The 20,015-nt window shown below is 35.9% G+C and overlaps 1 protein-coding gene across 10 annotated transcripts in view; it reads right to left on the minus strand.

Moving 5' to 3' along the window:
* Positions 1-20,015, minus strand: part of ANKRD28 (ankyrin repeat domain 28) — a 123,617-nt gene that overhangs the window by 37,961 nt on the left and 65,641 nt on the right. For 7 of the 10 annotated variants that reach the window (XR_014953250.1, XR_014953251.1, XM_021538156.3 and 4 more), the window contains 5 exons: positions 18,245-18,323; positions 8,034-8,104; positions 4,954-5,154; positions 4,218-4,305; positions 971-1,113 (listed from right to left, as the gene is read on the minus strand). Coding sequence is in view for 8 of the 10 variants with exons in the window: in XM_021538156.3 (XP_021393831.1) it covers positions 971-1,113; positions 4,218-4,305; positions 4,954-5,154; positions 8,034-8,104; positions 18,245-18,323 (582 nt within the window). In the remaining 2 variants the exon portion in view is untranslated. The other 3 variants (XM_085573155.1, XM_085573154.1, XM_085573156.1) reach the window with 2 other exon arrangements.

Genomic DNA, 20,015 nt, shown 5'->3' on the forward strand with positions numbered 1-20,015 from the left:
TTATGTTTTGGAACTCTTCCAAACCAGAAATTAAAAGTAAGATCTGGATATAGCATTTTGATTGAGATCTGTGTCCTGGGGAAGATATGACTGCTTTACAAGAGAGTCAACCTCCTCTAATTGTCTCCACACCAGTTTCCTGTATGCAGCTTCAAGAGAAGTCACACAGGCCAAAAATATCAACTGTGGCAATTTGCACAGATGCTACACACAAAACATAGCACAGACGTCTACAAAACAGCATTGCAAGTTTTCATTAAAAACAGAAGTCAAAGAGCCTTTTTGTGTGTGTATGTGCACATATAGAAACAGAATTTCTTGTTGTACACAACATGAGACACTGAATTCTGATCTACTTTTCAATATTGAGCTTGAGTTGCAATCTCCAGCCTTGCAAGACTAAGACTGTGATTCACAATGTAGATTTCCTACACAGTTTCACAGTTTACTGTTAACACACTTTCTATAGGCAGGTAGTGCAGAACCTTTTAATTTACACATCAATATTAATATGACTTCATTTATTGCAGTATTGAAGTTTCTTACAAATTTTAGTATTATCTAAAATTTATGTCACCTAGGAAAGTCAGTTCCATCTATAATTTACCAACTGAGGCAAAGGCATTTCATTTCCTGCACTTCAAAAATTATTGTGTGACAAAGCTAGGATCAGAATTCCTATTTCCTGACTTCCAGTCCAATTAATTAATAGCAAGAAATACCAAATAAACAAAAAGCCCCATTAAATACACATTCATTTTCCAATTATTGTGCAAAATCTTCAAGGAGGTTTTATTTTAATGGAGAAATGAGGGTTTATAGAATAAAAAGTAGCACTTTCAGAGATCTTCCTTCACGTACTTTCACTATATCCTAACCTGTCCCTAAATAAACAGTGTGCTACAGTACTAACAAGAGCATTTCAAAAAATTAAAACTGATATTTCCCATTTAATTTTATTTTTCCTTACATCAACTCCAAGATCCAGAAGATATTTGACTACACTAATCATCCCACTAGATGCTGCAGCATGTAAAGGTGTATATGATTTCTTGTCTTTGCATGTCACTTCAGCTGTATGGGTCACAAGTAATTTCACAACATCAATATGACCTAAAATAGTAAAGAAAAATAAAATGAAGCATCATATTTTACTAACTAGCACAGGTTCACAAAATTAATAATCCTACAATTGTTATAACATGATCAGGACATTATTCTTTAGAACCTAATGTGGAAAACAAAGAACTGTTCTTGTTTTCTAATCCTATCATGAACTATAAAAGCAACATAAAATAATCATCTCCACATACCCCACCCAACAATCATAGCATTTACACTGCAAAAATAAATTTGTATACTCAAAACACAATTCTGTCTTCTGCTTAAAAAAATGGTGGGTTTTTTGAAGACTTGAGAACTAGAGAGGTAAGGTAACTTTGTAATTATTTAGTATTTTTCACAATTTTACATTAAGAACTTGAGACACAATGTGACTGTCAATCTTCCACTATCACCCCAATTCCAAACATGCCCAGTAAGATTTTTAAATCTTAGGCAGAGACTTTGAAAAATTGACTCAAACATGAAAAGAAGAAAATATTCTACTTTTACATAAAAACATACCCCCAGTCCAACTCCCTTTACCCACAAAGCATTTAAAATGTTAGGCTATATCATACAGGATTTAGTAAAGTTCTATTTTCAAGACTGATTCAGATGGTCTTTGAGGAACTGCAGCCTTTTAAAAGCATCAACTGCTCTCCTAAGGCAATGGAAGTAGAGTAGGAGTATGAATAAGAGTACAAGTAAGAGTTGGGATAATGAGGAAGGCATGATAGGGGGGAAGCCCGCCCTGAATTGGTGGGCAGTAGCTCTCACTGCCAGCTTTGGGCCAGGGACTCCAACACCCACCCCAGCTGCCAAGGGCAATGAATTTTTCCCTTCCATGCCCACATGCCCCTATCTGCTTGCAGGTACTTGTGACACTACCTGCTAAGAAGCCATGAAAAGGGGGTAGCCAAGTATAGTATTTGTCATTCTTGCTATATTATTAATTTAACTGCCAAACAACTCATTACTGAAAGCACATGGATAGTCATGATAAAGACTGCTGAATAAAGAAATACATGACTTTAACAGAGCACAAAACACTTGATGCTTTACTTTTGTAACTGACCCTTGTGGGACTCTTTATTTTACCTTTCAAGTGACACCCTTTGCTTAGTTAAAGAAGTGGTGAGGGTCACACTAAATACTTATGTTTATACTTATCCAGTCAGACATCTATGTAGAAAGCATCAAATCCAGCTTTCAGTTTAGGTGCTTCACAAAGAGTGTGCGTCTTTGCTTCTTAAGCAGTTAAGAGAATTTGCAAAAGTTTGAATAGGAAATTCCTATCCAAAGGAATACAAAACTATTTTTAGAAACAGTCAGACACTGTGATACTTATTTTATGCTGCATACTCAACAGCACGCAAAACACCATTTCACCTAGCTATACCAAAGACCATAAGACTTTATCAGTGCAGTGTGAAGGGCTGCAATAATATTTCACTTCTTAATTACCTCAGTATAGTAGAAAATAAGGGAGAGAGAAATGCAAACACAATACTCATCTTTTGACCCAAATACAATGAGGACAAGAATGAAAGCAAGCCCTACAGGAGAGACAGAAGTACAGAAGCTATAGAAAGCTGTGAAAGGAATAGAGACAGTGAACAGAACAGTGGCAGAAAAAACTTCAAAGGGAGAGTAAAAAGCCAAAAAAAAACCCCCTGACCTGCATTGAAAAGGCAAGCAGCGATCAGTGGAAGACTCTCAAAGAGAAGAGCAAGGTACTTGATGTGAGAAGTGCTGCAGAGACATCCCGGTGCACCAGTGAGGGCAACACCAGCACACAGGACTGTAAGTCCATGGCAGTCACAGCTTTGCAGCTGGACAGCAATGGAGCCGGGTGAAAAGCAGGAAGGAAGCAAAACAATGGATATCACCCTGGAAGGTTATTTATAGTAGTGACGAAAAGCGTAACTTTTGTTTTATGGTCAGTTTTACACGGTGGAAAAGTTTTTAAGGTTTTCTCCAAACAACTGGAGCAATGTACAATGGCTCTAAATTGTGAGGGAGAATGTCATAATTATTTTTACTTTGATTGAAGACTTTCAAAAGCTTTTTCTCCTCTATTGTCTACAGGGAAATTTAGGCAGATCAACATCAATTAAATTACACTTTTCTTGCCCAAACACTGTTAAGAGAATTCTCTGTAAATAGCCTACAAAATAGCACTGATTAAAACTGGAATAAATGCAGCTTATCTGCAAAACAGAAGACTTTTCTCTCATCTAAGCAAGCACAAGACAGAAGGTGTCTCTGGCCTCTCATTGACACTTGTAATTTCTCTGATATTTCATGTACAAGTTTCATTCAACAAAATTTTGCAAATAACCACATTCAGTAAGGTGGCTGGACAGACTGCCACAGACATTGCTTTGCAGATATAAGTACATTAAAAACACTAATTCAAAATATTCAAAGAACATTAGATCAATAATGAAGATTGTTCTTTAACTTCTGGGGTCTTAAGTACTGGTATCAATTCCTGAAGTGCAATCTCATCCAGCTTCACATAATAAATTAAGAGTATTATTGCTCTGATGATCACTTCATAATTGAATGGCACATTCAATTCTTTTCAAGTCTGACAGAAAGCAAGGAAGAACATTATTCTGAAAGTATTGCCAGGGCACTGATCAAGACCTTGAGAACAACAATTATCCACTCCTGGAATAAGAATGGCGAAGCAAGAATTTGTAGTTTCATAGATTAAATATATTTTGAAAATACAATCCCCGAAGATGTGTAATGATCCTCTGTTTCAGGTATCCTTTGTATTAACTGCTTACTTTTTATTTAGCATCTCTGCAAAATTTTTCACCTGTGACTAGACTTGCTGACTGAAGAACATAGTTCCTCCTTTTTAAAGAACAAAATTAGTTACCTTACTTTTCTCAACAAATTGATTTTCCTCACCACAAAATACACATTTACAAGGCAATTTGAATTATACTATTAGTGGTTTTTTTTGGCAGACACAGATAACCTCAATGCTTACAAAGCAAATATTTTTCATAGAAATATTTCAAACTACTAAACATGAGATGATGTTTATTATTACTACTCATATTATTAGGTATTAATCAACTGAAATATGTACATACCCATATATGCTGCCCAATGTATAGCTCGTCTGTCTTTCTTATCAAATGCATTAATATTGGCCCCTCTAGACAACAGTAAGCTGACCATCTGAGATAAAGAAAAAGAACAGAAATTTTCTATTCATAATGGAAAAAAACTTGGCTTCAACAGAGAAAACCATGGAAGAAAACAAAAATTTATGGGTTTTCAGAGGATTTATATGTGTTGGATTTTGAATATTCTGTAAGTTTGAAAAAACTGGCTGACACATTGAAGTGACTGTAAGGAACACAAAACTTGATGTCAACAAAAACACTTCTCAGTTAAATAGTGCAAAGCCGTGAAATCTTTTAAATCTTCAGGTTATTACTAAGGGAGTAATGAGTCAGAGGTTATTACATATATTTCCTCCAAATTTCAGTGACAACATAGTTCCTATGTTCGCTATATACTGAACAGAAAAACATCCTGGCTTTTCCATTTTAAATTTACCTGTTACTAATTTAACTCCACTTAACAGATTTGCTTCTGTCATAAGAAAAGTGAACACTGTAATAAACTTTAAATTAAATGATGTAACATTTATTTTCCACAACTTTTCTGCAGAGGTGTACATATGGGAAACAAATTCAAATACAAAATAGGGGTTGAGGATTTTTGAGGGAATGGGAGAGTAATGGTTCTAAACTCAAAAATAAAATATCAGAAATGTGAGGGACAGAATAACAAGTGGAAGACAAGAAAATTAACTTTTACCTCAACATGTCCACTGAAGGCTGCATGATGCAGTGCAGTTCTGCCTGCTCGATCAGACACATTTACATTGCTTAGGAGAGGCACCAAAGCTTCAGCACACTTCACAGCTTTGTTTGCGGCTGCTATGTGTAGGGGTGTCTGCCAGTTTTTATCACGAGCATTGACATCTGCTGAATGCTTTAACAACACCTGAACTGCATCCTGAAAGCATTTACAAAAAAAACCCCAAACCTATTAGTAAAGATCAGAATTGCCAGCCTTGGATTTTAAGACAGTGGAAACAACTCTTTACAATTTGTTCATTCCCAAACATTCTTTGGGACACTTTTGGATTTGTACTTTATCATAAATCCAAACCTGGGGATGTTCTCAAGGACAACAATGTTCAAGTGAATATTTTAACCAAATCAATCATTTCCAGATCTTTCATCCAGTTCCTTAAGCCACATGGAAAATTCTTTTGTTATCACAATTGATTTCTCAAGTTTAATAAACCATCCTAGGATTTCTTCCATTAGTGGAATTCATAGCCAAGGATTAGTGAAGTACTATGAACTTATAATGAATTTCCATCAATCTGCCAAGTAAAATTTTTCAACTGTCCAAGTCTACAAATGGCAAACCCGAGATTATTAAATGTACATTTAGAGAACCAGAAATAAAACAGTGCACGGTCACAAAAAGTTTCAACATACACTGTTGCAAAACTCCTGAAAACTGTTTTAAAATATTGCCCTGAACTCCATCTCTCAAAATGATTATTAATTTCCTTTTGTTAGAAGAACAATCTGTGAAAATTTGACAAATAAGACTGTAATTCTTACAGCAAGATAAACAAATCCCATTAAAATATATGCACACAATTGGAATGCATAAAAAAATAAATGTGTTGGCAGTATCAACACAATGATGAATATTGCATTTTGCATTTGCTGTGTGACCTTCCCATGATTCCACTAATTGCTTTTGGTGACTGCCAACTCAGTCACTGAACACACAAATAATTGATTACCACTTTGAACTTGAAACATGTTACCACAAGTTTTTACTAGAGATTCTGAATTACACTCTGGTATAACAGCAAGATCTATAGGCAGAATGCTAAGTCACTATTGAACCTATTTATACTAGATTAAATAATATTTAAAATTTCTTGTACTGTTAATAAAAAAGAAGATAGGAACAAACACAAAAGGGAAAATACTGCATCACAGGCTTGTAATTTAATGAGAAAATTGAATAGATCTTGTCTGAGAAACTGAAGCAGATTTAGTACTTTAAAAAACTAACTATATTTTAAGGCTTATCTTTTTAAAACAAAATATTAAGAAATACCATATCAAAACAAGGAAATTTCAGAACAGCTATTACCTCGTTTGCAGAAGGAAGCACCCCAGTATTAGTATAAAAATAATGAATCTCACTTTTATGCACATTTGCATTAATGAATTTCATGACTGAATGCACTTGGGGTTTCTTTTTTTTTAATTTGCAACATACAGCAGGCACACACAAATAGAAATGCGACTGTCTTGACATGAAGCTGCCTGAACTTGTGCAGCTGACAGCTAAATCCATAACTCCAGCTATTTTTTAAGCTTCAATGTCCTTGTTTAATTGCAGCTGTCCTTACTTCAAGAGTCCAGATGTTTTACTGAAATCATTATCCAGTTTTTTCATTACAGCTTTTCATCCAGTGCCCCAAACCCATATAGGTCTGTCAGCTAGAAAACAGTGCCTACACGTGTCAACCCTGAATATGGGCTCCCATGATTCACTGTGTTTATAAATAGAGAATTCTGACAAGTGTCTATCAAGCGTCTGACTGGCTTACTTGTCTTGTTTGCCTTTGATTAATGTTTTGTTTGAAATCTTCCATATTTAGGAAAAAAAAAAACTATGACCATGGTTGCATTTCTTGAAGTTATCATTTAATCCCAGTTTGTTTGCAGCACTCCTCTGCCTCTGCAAGCATTACTGATGTGGAGAGCTTTTATTGTTCCTCAGCTCTGAAGAATACAGCATTTGGTGCTTTGGTCAGCTCCCAAAGGAACAGCCTAAAAATAGCTCAAGAACAAATAGCATTTGGGAATAAGGAGCCCTTGAAGATTCATTTTCAAACACTGTTTTTTTGAATAACATGATCTCTACATAACTTTGTTATTAATGCTAGTGACAAAATACTGCAGTTTATCCAGGGAATTCAAAAGCAAAAATTGAAACAAGGCTTGTTTAGATAGCTCATGGATCAAACACTTGAAGTTCAATGCTTGTCAAAACTAAAATATTCAATTATATCTTCCCAAACAAAAGTTTACTAATAAAAAACCTTTATTTGAAACGTACTGAAATGAGCATCAGTTTGATTCAGGATCTCAAAGGAGATAGTTTTGCATAAACTCTTCCACATAACAAGATCAGCATTTCTCTGTTTGTTTTGATCTTCTACAGGCATTTAAATTTTTTATTAGGACAATCACCACAGGGAAACAATAACGAAGTAATTTCTTGCATTATGATATTCTCACAACTGTATAACTGGTAGACTTCAAGAAGCAATCTATATTCAACATAAGAATTTTAAAGTAATATTCAATACTATTAATTAATCACTTTTTTTAAAAAGACACTGCCAGGCCTTTAATAGAACCATTTACTTCTTCAACGCCTCAACACAAAAGCATGTAAAAATTACAAAGTAATGCAAAGACTAAGCTGTAAAAGTTGTTCTAAGTCTTAATTCATCTGTACTTTCCTCATGTCAAACCATTCTGGTTACCTTAGGAGAACTAAATGGACTTGAGAACACTGCATGCAGAGTACTCTGCTAGGGAAGTCACAGAGAGCAAAGCTGAGAACTCCGAGTTTATGGTTTTCCTCCTTTCTTACTGCTTAAGCAATAGATACACATATATACATTCCCTCAAAAGGCAAAAAAAAAAAAAAAAAAAAAAAAAAGGCAAAAATGTTCTGCAATTCCAAACGTTTGGAGTAGTTTTACTTTTTAAAAATGAACAACAGACAGAAGGTAATTTGAGATGTCTTATTCTAACACAAAGTAGTCAAAAAGAGCAACTTACCTCACTACAAGATGCTACAGCTCTGTGTAAAGGAGTCAACCATTTGCTGTCTTTGGCATTAACTCTAGCTCCTGTAACAAAAAATAAAAACAACAGAAATTTAAAAGGTATTTACAGAATTATTAAAATGTTTTCAAGAAGATATTTTCCAAAACAGAACTACTTATTCTAGTAAAATTAATTTACTTATTCTAGGCATTTCTTTGCATTTTTCATGGAAAAAATGAAAAGGAATCTTTTTCCAGATGAAGTCAACCCTTTAAAGAAATTCTTTTAACATTGCCAATAATATTCTTCCATATCAAAATATACTCATATTTTTATACTAGGTCATCCTCTATAATCTTTTGCCCTTCCAAAGCCACATAAAAGGCTGCTGTGTAAGAAAGATGAAATCCTTGCCTTCACACAGCAACAAATATCTATCTCATAGTTTACTATTATAGTTGGAATTCTCTATGAAAATACAGAAAGATTCTGCATTTATTCCCCACGCCTGCAGTTTCCTTGTGGTTGCCATGTCTGATAGACAGGTATATAGAATGAGGATGATTCTTTTACTGGGACTTACTTTGGAAATAGATCTTCACTACTCCAGCAGGTCACCTAGCCCACCCTGGTACCTCCTGGTCCTCCCTTCATGAGAGAGATGAACAGCCACATGCCTCTACTTCTGAAAGCACTAAAGGAACAGCCCTCCCTGTCTCCAGGAAATAAAGCTGCACAAATACCTCTAAGGGACACAACCCTGGATTTGGATTTTAATTTTTTTCTTAATAATAAAAGCAAAGAAGGGTTTGGGAACTTCTTTCCCCTGAGGGAAGCAGCTGAACTACATCTTAACTTCCAGTGAACTCCAACAAACAAGAAAAATTAATGATTAAGGTTAATAATTTAATTTCTTACTGATACACACATATACAGAACCTTGTAGGATATTTATACCCTGATTGGAAACTTACCCATCTTTATTTTGAAACTTCTGATATTTTACAGGGATAGCTTAGACAAAATCTTATATTTTTGAGAAAAAGTTTGGAAATACTGTTGGAAAAAATCACACAGTAAAATTAATGCTACATGACTAGAGCTGATTAACATCTCAAGCTAAACAAAACACTGGTATGTCAGAAACAACTTTTTTCTGTGCAAATAACAGAAAAGGATGGAAGTCCATTAAGACAGAAGATGCCAAAAAGTTTTCTAGTCAAATCAGGATATTCAACTGAGAGACGGGGTATTTTGATCTGAGATCTGCACCAACAAAGAAGTCTCTCCCAGCCCATCTGACCAAGAAGCACAGCAGTGTGTACAAAATCATGGTTGTATATAGTAAGCAACCCAAATATCTGAGGTTAATTCTCTGCAGTTTTTACTCAATCCATCCCTTCAGTCATAAGAACAGAACATGGAAGCAGGATCCCAACTTCCAATTTGATCCTAGGTCTTCCACCCACTGGACAGAGACTAAGATCTTCTAACTGTTGGCAACAGTTTCAGGGATTTCCGTCTTTCCTTAAATTTCAGAAGAGGATATCATCCTATTTTCCTAAGTACAAAAGGTTTTGAAAAATAAGACTAGTAAATAGGGAAGAAAGTCCAAGACCATTTGAAGAAAACTCCCACAGTCTAAGAAAAGTTTAGGAGACACCACAAGTATCTGTTTTTGTCACACATCCTAAGGACCCAGTGGTGTACTGCAACACATCATGTGCCATAGCAGACTGTACTATATCAAGTCTTGTATAGAACTCAAGCAAAGAAAGAATCTGAGTATTCTAAAAGTCACTAGAAACACCTGAGGATTTTTGGCAATCCTTCCCAGAAGACAGCAAGTGATGAATGACATCACAAATATAATGAGGTAATGATTGGTAAGTGAGAATGTAATCAATGTATGTCAAAAGTATCTGTAATTCTTGATTATATTCCAGGTAACTGTTGGCCACATCTTGTTATTAGCAGATAAGACGAAAAACAAGAGCCAAAATCGTACTCCAAGCTCCACCTGACTTCACATGCAGCCAACAATCAAAAAATAAAGACTTTCATAAACTGATCTCTATCTCCAACTTTAGGATACAAACGTCTTTAAAGCACTTGAAAGAATCTGAGTAAGTTACTAAGCCATTACTATCCTGATTTTCCTGAGGAAAATGCATTTGCAAGACTTGGGATCTGCTCAGATCCATCCAGGTAATGTAGCCCAAGATAGGAAAAGCAATGTGCCCATCAGAAGAGAAGAAATGCCTGTTTCAACTCCAAAAAAGCAGCAGTTACTGCAGCTCTAGCTATCAATGAAAATGTGCTTGGAGTCCAAGCAGTGTGGAAGTGTTCAGATTTTACTGACATTTCTGGTAAATCTAACACACAGACTAAAAACTCCACCAGAAGAGAGAAGAAATAAATACAAAGAGATACTATACAAAAGGTTTTCACAATGATAAGTTAATCACACTTGCTAAGATTTAAAGAAAAGAGTATGTGAAAGTAAGAAAGAAAATCAGCATTAGTCAGAGAAATGTCTAAGGAAATTTGAAGTGATATCTAAAAGTAACATGGTCCTCTTAAAAGAACAAAAATCAACATAGCAAATACCTGCCCACTGTTCCATAAGTGGTCTTCCACCCAAAGAAAAAAGCATGCCTAGGTCTAGCACATTAAAACAGTGTAAAATACAGATACTAAAATAAGTTAATTTTTCAAATACAAAAAAACTGTAGATTCCCTGACACAGGAAAATCCGAAGTTGGTTTTTGATAACAAATCTGAATCTCTGATGGAATTACTTAAAGAATCATGAACCTTCTTTCTTCCTTCCACAACAAAAACTCTTAAAGAAGTTGCAAAATTGTTATATTGAAACAAAGTTTTTAAGCAATAATCAGAATAAATGTTTTAAGAAAAACCACATATGCATTATTAACTTGGGGACTGGGAGATTGCCAGTTTAGATACATTAAACAAAATAACATTTTTAAATTAATAGAGAGATACTTTGCCCTTAATCATCTCCAAGAAGCCATGAATCATTTAAATTTCATAAAGGAGCTTCTCCAAACAGCCTTGTATCTGAGGACATAATCCTCCTTAGGCTGCTCTTTACTGCCTAGCACATGATTTGGGGAAAATGTCACTGTTCCTCCTTGACCCTTCACAGGCTCTTTCAAACCCATCACAGTCCTACCTTGCAACAGTGAGGGAGTTTACAGCCTTGATCATCTGAGGTAAAGCCCTACTCCAGACCACTGCAAATAAATGTAACAAAAATGTACACCAAATGTTACACCTCCACTGAATAACTCTTGCTTTAAGATATTGCTTCACATTTGGCTTAAAGAGAGTCTGAACACATGTATGTGCATAACCTACTGCACAGCACTGCCAATGCAATATTATCCCTGTGAAGCCCAACCTGCTGACATGTTAACCAGGGCATTTCTCACATTTCAAATGCCAGCTATGAGCAGTTCGCTCTTTCAAAGCACAGTACAGTGTATCTTAATTCCCTGTTTGCAAAACCAAAAAAAAACCAAAACAAAAAAACAACCCTAAGAAACTGCTGTTCTCCCCACTCCCTGCCTCTGCCCCTTGGATCCTCAAGACTTCAAGGGCCTGGTCTTAACATGTTTATTAAAACTTCCCATTTGCTTACTATAAAATTTATTTTAATGCCACAGAGTTTGCAGGAAAAGGATGAGGGCACTTGTCAGAGAAATCACAATGCTGGAACAAATATTCAGTTTGAACTTAAGAAGCAAAAATGTGAATGACCCTCCCCTAAAACAGCACCTTCCAAATGAAGTGAATTATTACTCCATGTTGGTGCACTACGCCAAAACATTAAAGAAGATCACCCCTAATCACTAATTTTACTAGTGCAGGCCAGTAAGTTTACACATCTAGGCAAATATTAAAGCAGGACTTCTGCTCTGTAGAAGGTGGGGTGAGAGAGAAGTATTATATAATTTTCTTCCCTAGTCCCCGATAGTTACATCTCATCTTGCCAAGTTGCATTTACAAAACTGACAATTAGAAAGTCACATTTTATTTAATAAATAAAGTACAGAGGCCACTGAAAAGCTCTGTAATGCTTACTTATAGCAAATTTATGTTTCAAGAGACAAATGTTTTAATTGAATATGTGCACTGATTTACAGAATGATCCTGGAGGGTATAATTCTATCAGCCCACGTGTGGCAATTGCACATTTAAATGTGCTATTATTAGCCACCAATTCCTGGACATATATTTCTGCATACTTCTTGGTGTGAATATCCTGACATGGAACAACTGGGTAGGAAACGCTGCAAGGAACAACCACGCATCTCTTTCTTCACCCATAAACTGCCACGCAACTCTCACACTGCCCTGTCTCACACCACCTCTGTGTTCCTCTCACAAAAACTCTTGCTGTGACACTCCTCCACAGCTCCTCTGCACCAGAACTCTTCCTATTTGGAAATATCCTCAGAAGACTAATGAATGCAGTGGCTGAATTACTTATGCGTCACTAGTTGGAAATAGATTAAAAAATACAACAGAACTGACAAGACATTTTCATCTTTGTTCACAGTACTGATTTAAGTACTCAATTGCCTTCCACTGTTCTGTTTGCAGTCTGTATTTTTAGACTCTCAAGGATGGCATTTTCCTTTGTTATTGTACAAGATGTGCTAGTGACTGAGCAATATCATAACATAAGCAAAGAAAGCAAAAGTGTTTTCATTCAGTTATGCAATACAGACACCCAACGTTCGGTATTCGAAACTTTGAAATGTCTATTTAGGAGTAGAAGATGTAAATAACAGCTTTAGAAAGTGCATTTAAGAAAGTATCAAATCTTGTCTTAAAAACTAGTATTCTGAAATAATTTTAGATATTATCTTTGGAGAAATTAGGAAGATCTCAAGTTTAAATCACTAAGAATAATCACTAGTCCTACTGTAATTAGATTCTACTTAATTATTTTCCTAACAGCTAGTAATAGGTTCAGAAGTTCTTCTTTTGAATGATCCACTTTTTTATCTAGAGACAATGAACTTGAAAGCACTTAAACTGGCAAGCAGAAATTCTCAGACCATACTGAGGGATAAACAGATAGAGATGAAGACTTTTCCTTAGATAGAAAAATATGCAAACAGCCAGAATGAGATACAGAAGTTTTTTAAGTATAAGAAGATTTGAGACATGAATTGGACTAATCAGTAATGAAAAACTATTTCCACTGAAAACTTGGAGACTTGGAAAATCATTGCTGCAAAAATAGTGAGTAAGACTTTATGGAGAGAAAGCGTCTTGCTATTTAAAAGCTAAATGCATAGCAGCACATAGAATAGTGAAAAAATCCAAGAGGAACAAGTTGGAATCTTTTGTCCAAACAGAATAAGACTTCAAGAGCAATTTTTATTTTTGTTCTTTAAGAAACAAACAAACAAAACCACTCCCAAACCCCAAAACAAATACACATGAGACACACTGGGCAGAAAAGGGAAGAAAACCACAATCAAGTTGAAGCCATTCTTCCAGGACTTTACTGCTTGGTCAATATAAGCCAATTTCCTTTCAGAATTTCAGTTTCTGCTGCATCTCAGCCACCCCCCGCCCCCGCCTTAAGCTTCAGTGAGCAACACAAGGTTCTCTGACTCAAGCTACTGAACAGTTCTATCTTTTCCTGAGTCAGCTTAACTTTTTCTCTCAAAGAACATCAGAGCTACTTTCTTCACAGCAACTGACTTTTACTGCTGCCAGGGGGAAGCTAGGCCAGCTTAGAAAAGAAAAACATCGACCAACATCGCTGTCAAAAGAAGAGGAAGTGGCCGAAAGATACAGTCAGTGTCAAAGGGGCCCCTGTGAAACACCCTGAGCGTGTGGGTACATCTGCAATCCCAACAAAGGGAGCTTCATTCTGCTGGGACTGAGGCAGCAAGAGCCTTTCGGCAGCTGAGCTATGTGACTGTCAGGGCATGGATTTCTAATACTTGCTGAGATTCAGAATTAGATGAAAGAAACAGAGGTAGAGTGGTGTAACACTGAAAGGTCTGTATTATCTTCCAAAATCTCTTATTACTTAAGTGGCAATTTTCCAGCATCAGCACGGTTCTTATATTTTCCACCTGACCCAGGGGAAACAAGAACTTGTGGGCTGCCAAACCTTAATGAGATTGAGTTTGGCCACACTCACATAACACTGAGTTTCATGCAGAGAAAATGTTGGGTTAAGCAAACAGCAGTGTGTTGTGTTAGTATTTAAGTATCAATGCAATATAGTAAATAAATCCATTAAGGAAATAGACAACTCAAATGTTGATTTTCATGAATTACATTGATTTCAGTGAAAGCAATAATCATCTCCACAGCTCCACAGTATTTTTAGAAAATAAATGGAAAAAGTTAATAATCAAAAAAATACATTTGGTGATCACACTAATCTGTCCTGCTTTTCACATGACTTCTTACTTCCTGGCACAGTAGACTCTGATGTTATTAAAAATCATAGGACAGCTAGAAAGGATTTTTTTATAAAGCAAGAAGCATCTCCAGAATAGTTTGTACGCCAGACTTAAAGAAGGGTTTGATTTTTTTAATTGGGACTTCTTGGAAAGAACAAAAAGCTGGCCATTCAGTTAATTAAGACTTAACTATTATACGTTTGTACTTTTCAGTAGCTTGCTATCATTTACACTCTCAAAGTCAGTGCAATTATGCAAAGTAGACAGATGTATTTGTGTACCAGGATGCAGAGCGGTACAAAGGTCATAAAAATACAACTGTGATGAGTGCTACTACTCTTCCCAGAGTAATACAAAAAGGAAGATACTTCTAAAATTATGATCCTTAAGTGAGTAAAATATAAACTTCTGTTCTATCCTTCTGGATGCTATAAATAATCTTCATGCCTCCTCTTGGTTACCTCCCTATACAACAAATACAGGAATGCCACTTGATTATCAAGCTACAATCCAAAAAAGGCAATTTAATGTCCAGGCCCATTATGGAGTCAGTAAAGCAATTTTTCTTTGATGTTTGGAGCCTGTATGCAAACCATTACCTTCGGATTCCCGGTCCAGGTGAAAGACATAGGAAAGGTCACAGAGCAACCTGAAGATTTAGTAGGAAAATATCTCAAGAATTCAACAACTAAGTAAGAATGCTCTTGAGACTGAAAATTTACTCCAAAAAGGTCTGCAAAAAGGTTGGATCAGTTATAGCTTCAGGATGTGCAATATGGGTTACTTAGGTCTATAGCAAAGTAATATAAAGACATTGTGACTGCAATATATGATTCACAATACATATTTGAAAGCAGTGTGGATCCCCTGGAGTGGGATGAAAAGGACATTCCAATCAAATTTTAAAAACCTATGTGTAAGTAGTCTGTAATAACACTTTAAGAATAGAGAATAATAAGCAATAATCAAGTATGAGCCACCAAAGAGTGGGAAGATTAATAGTGACTTCAGTAATTTTGAGATCTAGTTTGAAGAAAGAATAAAAATAATCAAAGCAAACTGTCTTTGTAGAATAGTTTGCGCGGCAGGAAAACTGTAAAGTGGTTCCTAGTAACATTACAGCAAAGCTATGTTAGAGGACATTAAAAGTTGCAAAGACAAGCTTTGACATGGTGAGAAATGTTAGGATGAAAGTAGTCTACACACTTCATTCAATCCCTTGTGTGGGTATGTTACAATAGATCAATTAAAGTCACATAATCCAATTTTTTAATGCAAATTTACTGTGCAGAGGAGATGGCTGCTCAGAAATGTTGTTTATTCAACGAACCACTCTCCTCAATTTAAAAAAGAGATCTTGCAATGCAACAAAGTTTTCAAGCCTTGCTGTGGTAGCAGATGTTCTTTATTTGCTCCCTAATGCTCATCTATTACAACAAAATGTAATATTATACATTATTTCAAAGGAGAGAATTGATTTCTAGCTGAAACACAACAGATGCATTTTCCTTATCTTTATGAAATGGAGAGGATAAATACACTTAACCTCTGTTCCCCACCTTTCAATTAAGAGAGCTAAAAGATAAATCATAGCTTGTGCATTTTGAGACATTTAAACCTGATTTCTCTGAGAAGCAGCTGGCTCAGCACTTCTGATACAGCTAAGTGGTCATACTTCACCAACCACAGATTTCAAATCCAGCATTCAGAAATGAGGAAAGCTAAATTGGTGAATACTTTTTAAAGATTTAAGAGGCTCGCCTAAAACTACTGCTTGCAGGCAGGTAATACACAGATTTGTGCCCAAGTACAGCACAGCCTTACAAACTGAACAGCCTGAACACTCAGGCATCACTTCAACCCTGTAACTGATGCCCTTCTTCACTCACAAACGTGCCAACAACTCACACCTACCTGTGCACCCCTCACTGCAGCACCCTGGTTCACTCCCAGTGCAGCCTCTCCCTGGGACTTTCAGGAGGCTGTGCCCCTCCAGCAAGGCACAACATGGTACTGCAGTCCACAGCACAGCACATGAGCACAGCAAGATTGGACTGACACCGTCACAGCTTTCAAAGCTTTTGATTTGCAACTATCCAATGCATTGTTTTGTTGTAAGCAAATTTTGATTTTCATTAAATAAATGTTATCTGGGACATATCAGTGCCTCACACCCTCCCTGGACAATCAGCAGACAGTGCAGCACCTACAACCTGTCCTCCATGCAACTGCTCAGCCTGGACTACTTGTACAGTCCTGATTCTTACCTCCCTTCTTTGATCTTCATTTTTCTTTATACTTAACGCCAGGCTATTTGCCCCAATAGCAGGACTAATATTTCTTCTCCTACTGCCTCTCCCCATTCAGGATCTTGTTTCGCTCCCATCTGAACTAGACTTCATCTCCTTCCATAAGCCCTTTGCCCAAGAAAGGGGTATTTTTTTCTATCACAGATCTGGTAAATGGACTATGTTCATCTAAACCTGACAGAAGATTCCCTCTCAGAAGTAGCTGACGACACCTTTGCAAAGTTTGTAACATTGTTAGTTGATGCAGAGGGTCACTATATATTTTCAAGAGCCACCAGAACTAGCCTTTCTTCTTGACAGGGAAAAACAGCACCTTTTAAAATTTTCCAACATTGACCCTTTTCAGAAGTCAATTTTGCTGGACAAAATATCACTATAGAGTATGTCCATACAATAGATATATTAATTAATATCACATCATGTATATTTATTTTATGTAGATATATACTTATATAGAGAGAGTACAAGTAATATATATAATTAAAATACTACATCATGCTAAAATTATAACAAATTAAATTACACCTAGCAAATTTAGTTGAAGGTCTGGAAGCAACTCCTATAATCCTAAAAGTAGTATTTCCTTAAAGCAGAATTTGTTAGAAGAGCTTGATGGGGGGTGGTGGTGGTGGAAGTAACCAGCTTTGCCCAGGTAAGGCATGCAATTAAGCAGACTAAAGATTAAAGTAGTTCTGTGGGACTGCTACAAGTTTTCATCTTTCTATGTAAGCTTGAAGCTCTATATTATGAATTCAGCCTCAAGCTACTTGATGGGTAGGTCTCTCCAAGATCAAAGACAGTCAATTCAGTCCTTCAGTTATGATGTTCTTCAGGTTTTTGGTTTAGTTTCTTGGTTTTCTACCCTTAAAAAAAACCCACAAAATAAAACAACAACAAAAAAACCCCACAACTAAACCCACAACCCAAAGTATACTGTTTTACAGAACTTGAAATTTTTATTAGTACAAATAAATAGGGAAAAAAAAGTTTTAGCATTTTCAGCTGGTTCTAATTATATTCCGTGCATTCAAGCCAACAGGCAAAGATACTTCATATAATACAACCAACTCTGGATGGCATCTTTATGTTCAAATGTAATTGCTTTTCTGAAGGGCATTTCAGAATTAAAGCAATGCTGCTAACACCTACCTGTACCATATACACTATACTTCTTTAAACTAGTGTTGAACTATTAAAAGCTGATCAAGCTACAAATAAAAATAGCTAAAACTGAGAAAGCTTTCTACAAAGAAATATTTTAGAGCAGAACTACAGAAACACACAGTATCGTAACACTAATAAGTCTGGAAACTAAAATTTCAGTACAAGCATCTTTAATCTCTAGTACATTAAATATCTCAATAAAAGCTACACAAACTAAGATGTACATAAATACTTCCTTGGATGTGCATAGAGTTATTTGTTTTCCATTAGCAGGAACAGAACATACCAGATAAAATAAGTAGCTCAATAATTTCTGCATCTCCCAGATAGGCAGCAGCATGTAAAGGGGTCCTTTTCTCATTATCCTGTGGTAAGAGGGGGGAAAAAAGGTTTCATTTAAAATAAAAGAGTATGGTTTAGCATTTTGTATGTTATAAAAAACACTGCATAAAAGTTAATATTTCAAATATTGTACATTATATATATAAAAAACCTATAATTACTCTAAAGACATCAGTTGGATTTACTAAGACAAGCATGCTTCTCCCTCAGGAGCTCTTAACACCTACATAGTCAACCACTGTTTTCCTGACATACACAGGATGCTCATCACATCTTTAGATTAACCCACCAGTTACAAATCCCCATTTACTTGTCTCCTGAGACAAGAACTCAGGTCTGTTCTACACAGTTAAAACCAGCATGGTATTGTCATATGCAACAATTAGTGAGAAACATTTTCTTTGTTAAATTTAAAGCAACCTCAGAAGTTATTATATGAATAGAAAATAGAAAAGAAGTTAGAGTGTTTAAGGGCAAAAATAGTGGAATCTAATTTCAACTGTTTCAATTACTTTAAGTAAATAAAGAGAAGACAGAGGAGAAATTTATTTTCCAAAAAACACAATCTGCAAGTCACACCCAGTACTTTTAATTATTTCAAGCTGCCTTCTGAAGGCACCAGTAAGCGATCTTATTTATTCATGAACAATATATCAACAACGTTACTCTTTTTAAAGATTAACACAAAATAACATGTAACTCTTTCTGGGTCAGTGCCAATTTCCCTGCACCAGTTTATAGATCAATCAGAAAAATAAGATCACATCACAGTGAGTGATAAAAATGAACAAGAACCAACCAGTTTGCTCTCTGAGGGAAGGGTGGTGAGAAATCAGAAAAGAGACAGATAAACAGTATATCCTGGTTCTGGCCTAAGCTCTGCTTAGATCCTTTCAGTAGAGTTTCAAATACACCGGGGTGAGGGATCAAGACTATATGCAGCAAGAAATTTTAAGTGGCAAGACATTTCTATTAAGTCAACTGTTGTGCCACGACTATCATAAAATTAGCACACATTTTTTATTGACATTTTACTGTGAAAAGCAATCTTCTCCCTTGCTAGAATAACCTTATTTAGTGAATCCTGACTTGACAGCTAGCATCATGTAAGAATAAAATTAGAGTTCATGGCAGGAAAGACCTTAGAGCAAAACTGGAGCTCAGACCCAAGAAGTCCTTCTGAAACATAAAAGACAACTTCAGAATTCAGAGCATTCAAACCACCCCCTCTAAAAACACACCACCACACACACAACCCCTTGCCCCAAACAACCCACTCCCTGCCTAGTCCCTGCTCAGAAAAAGTTAAAGCTACACAGTTCACCACATTAGCAATGTTTCCTAACAAAACATCTGAATTGCATGCAAGAAATTCCAAATTGAGCAATGCAAACCTGACACTGATGCACCCTAAGGAATCAATGCTACACTTATCACTAACACCACATAGTACCTCACCAATTTCTTGCCAGGATGTCTCAAATGCAGCTTACACATCTAGTATAAAAAAAGACAAGCCTCTGGCACTAAGGACTTGTTATCTTGGAAAAAAAATACCTTTAAATAAAAGGAGAAAAACCAAGTATCATCCCTAAAAAAAACGTACCAAAGACAACAAACAGAAACACACCAAAAAAAAAAAAAAAAAGTCCCCACAAAACCAAAAACAAACAAGAAAAAAGGAAAGGAAAAATACCAGAAGAACAAAGGAAAAA

Source organism: Lonchura striata, chromosome 2, assembly GCF_050655825.1.
Source record: "Lonchura striata isolate lonStrDom1 chromosome 2, ASM5065582v1, whole genome shotgun sequence".
Taxonomy (NCBI): Eukaryota; Metazoa; Chordata; class Aves; order Passeriformes; family Estrildidae; genus Lonchura; species Lonchura striata.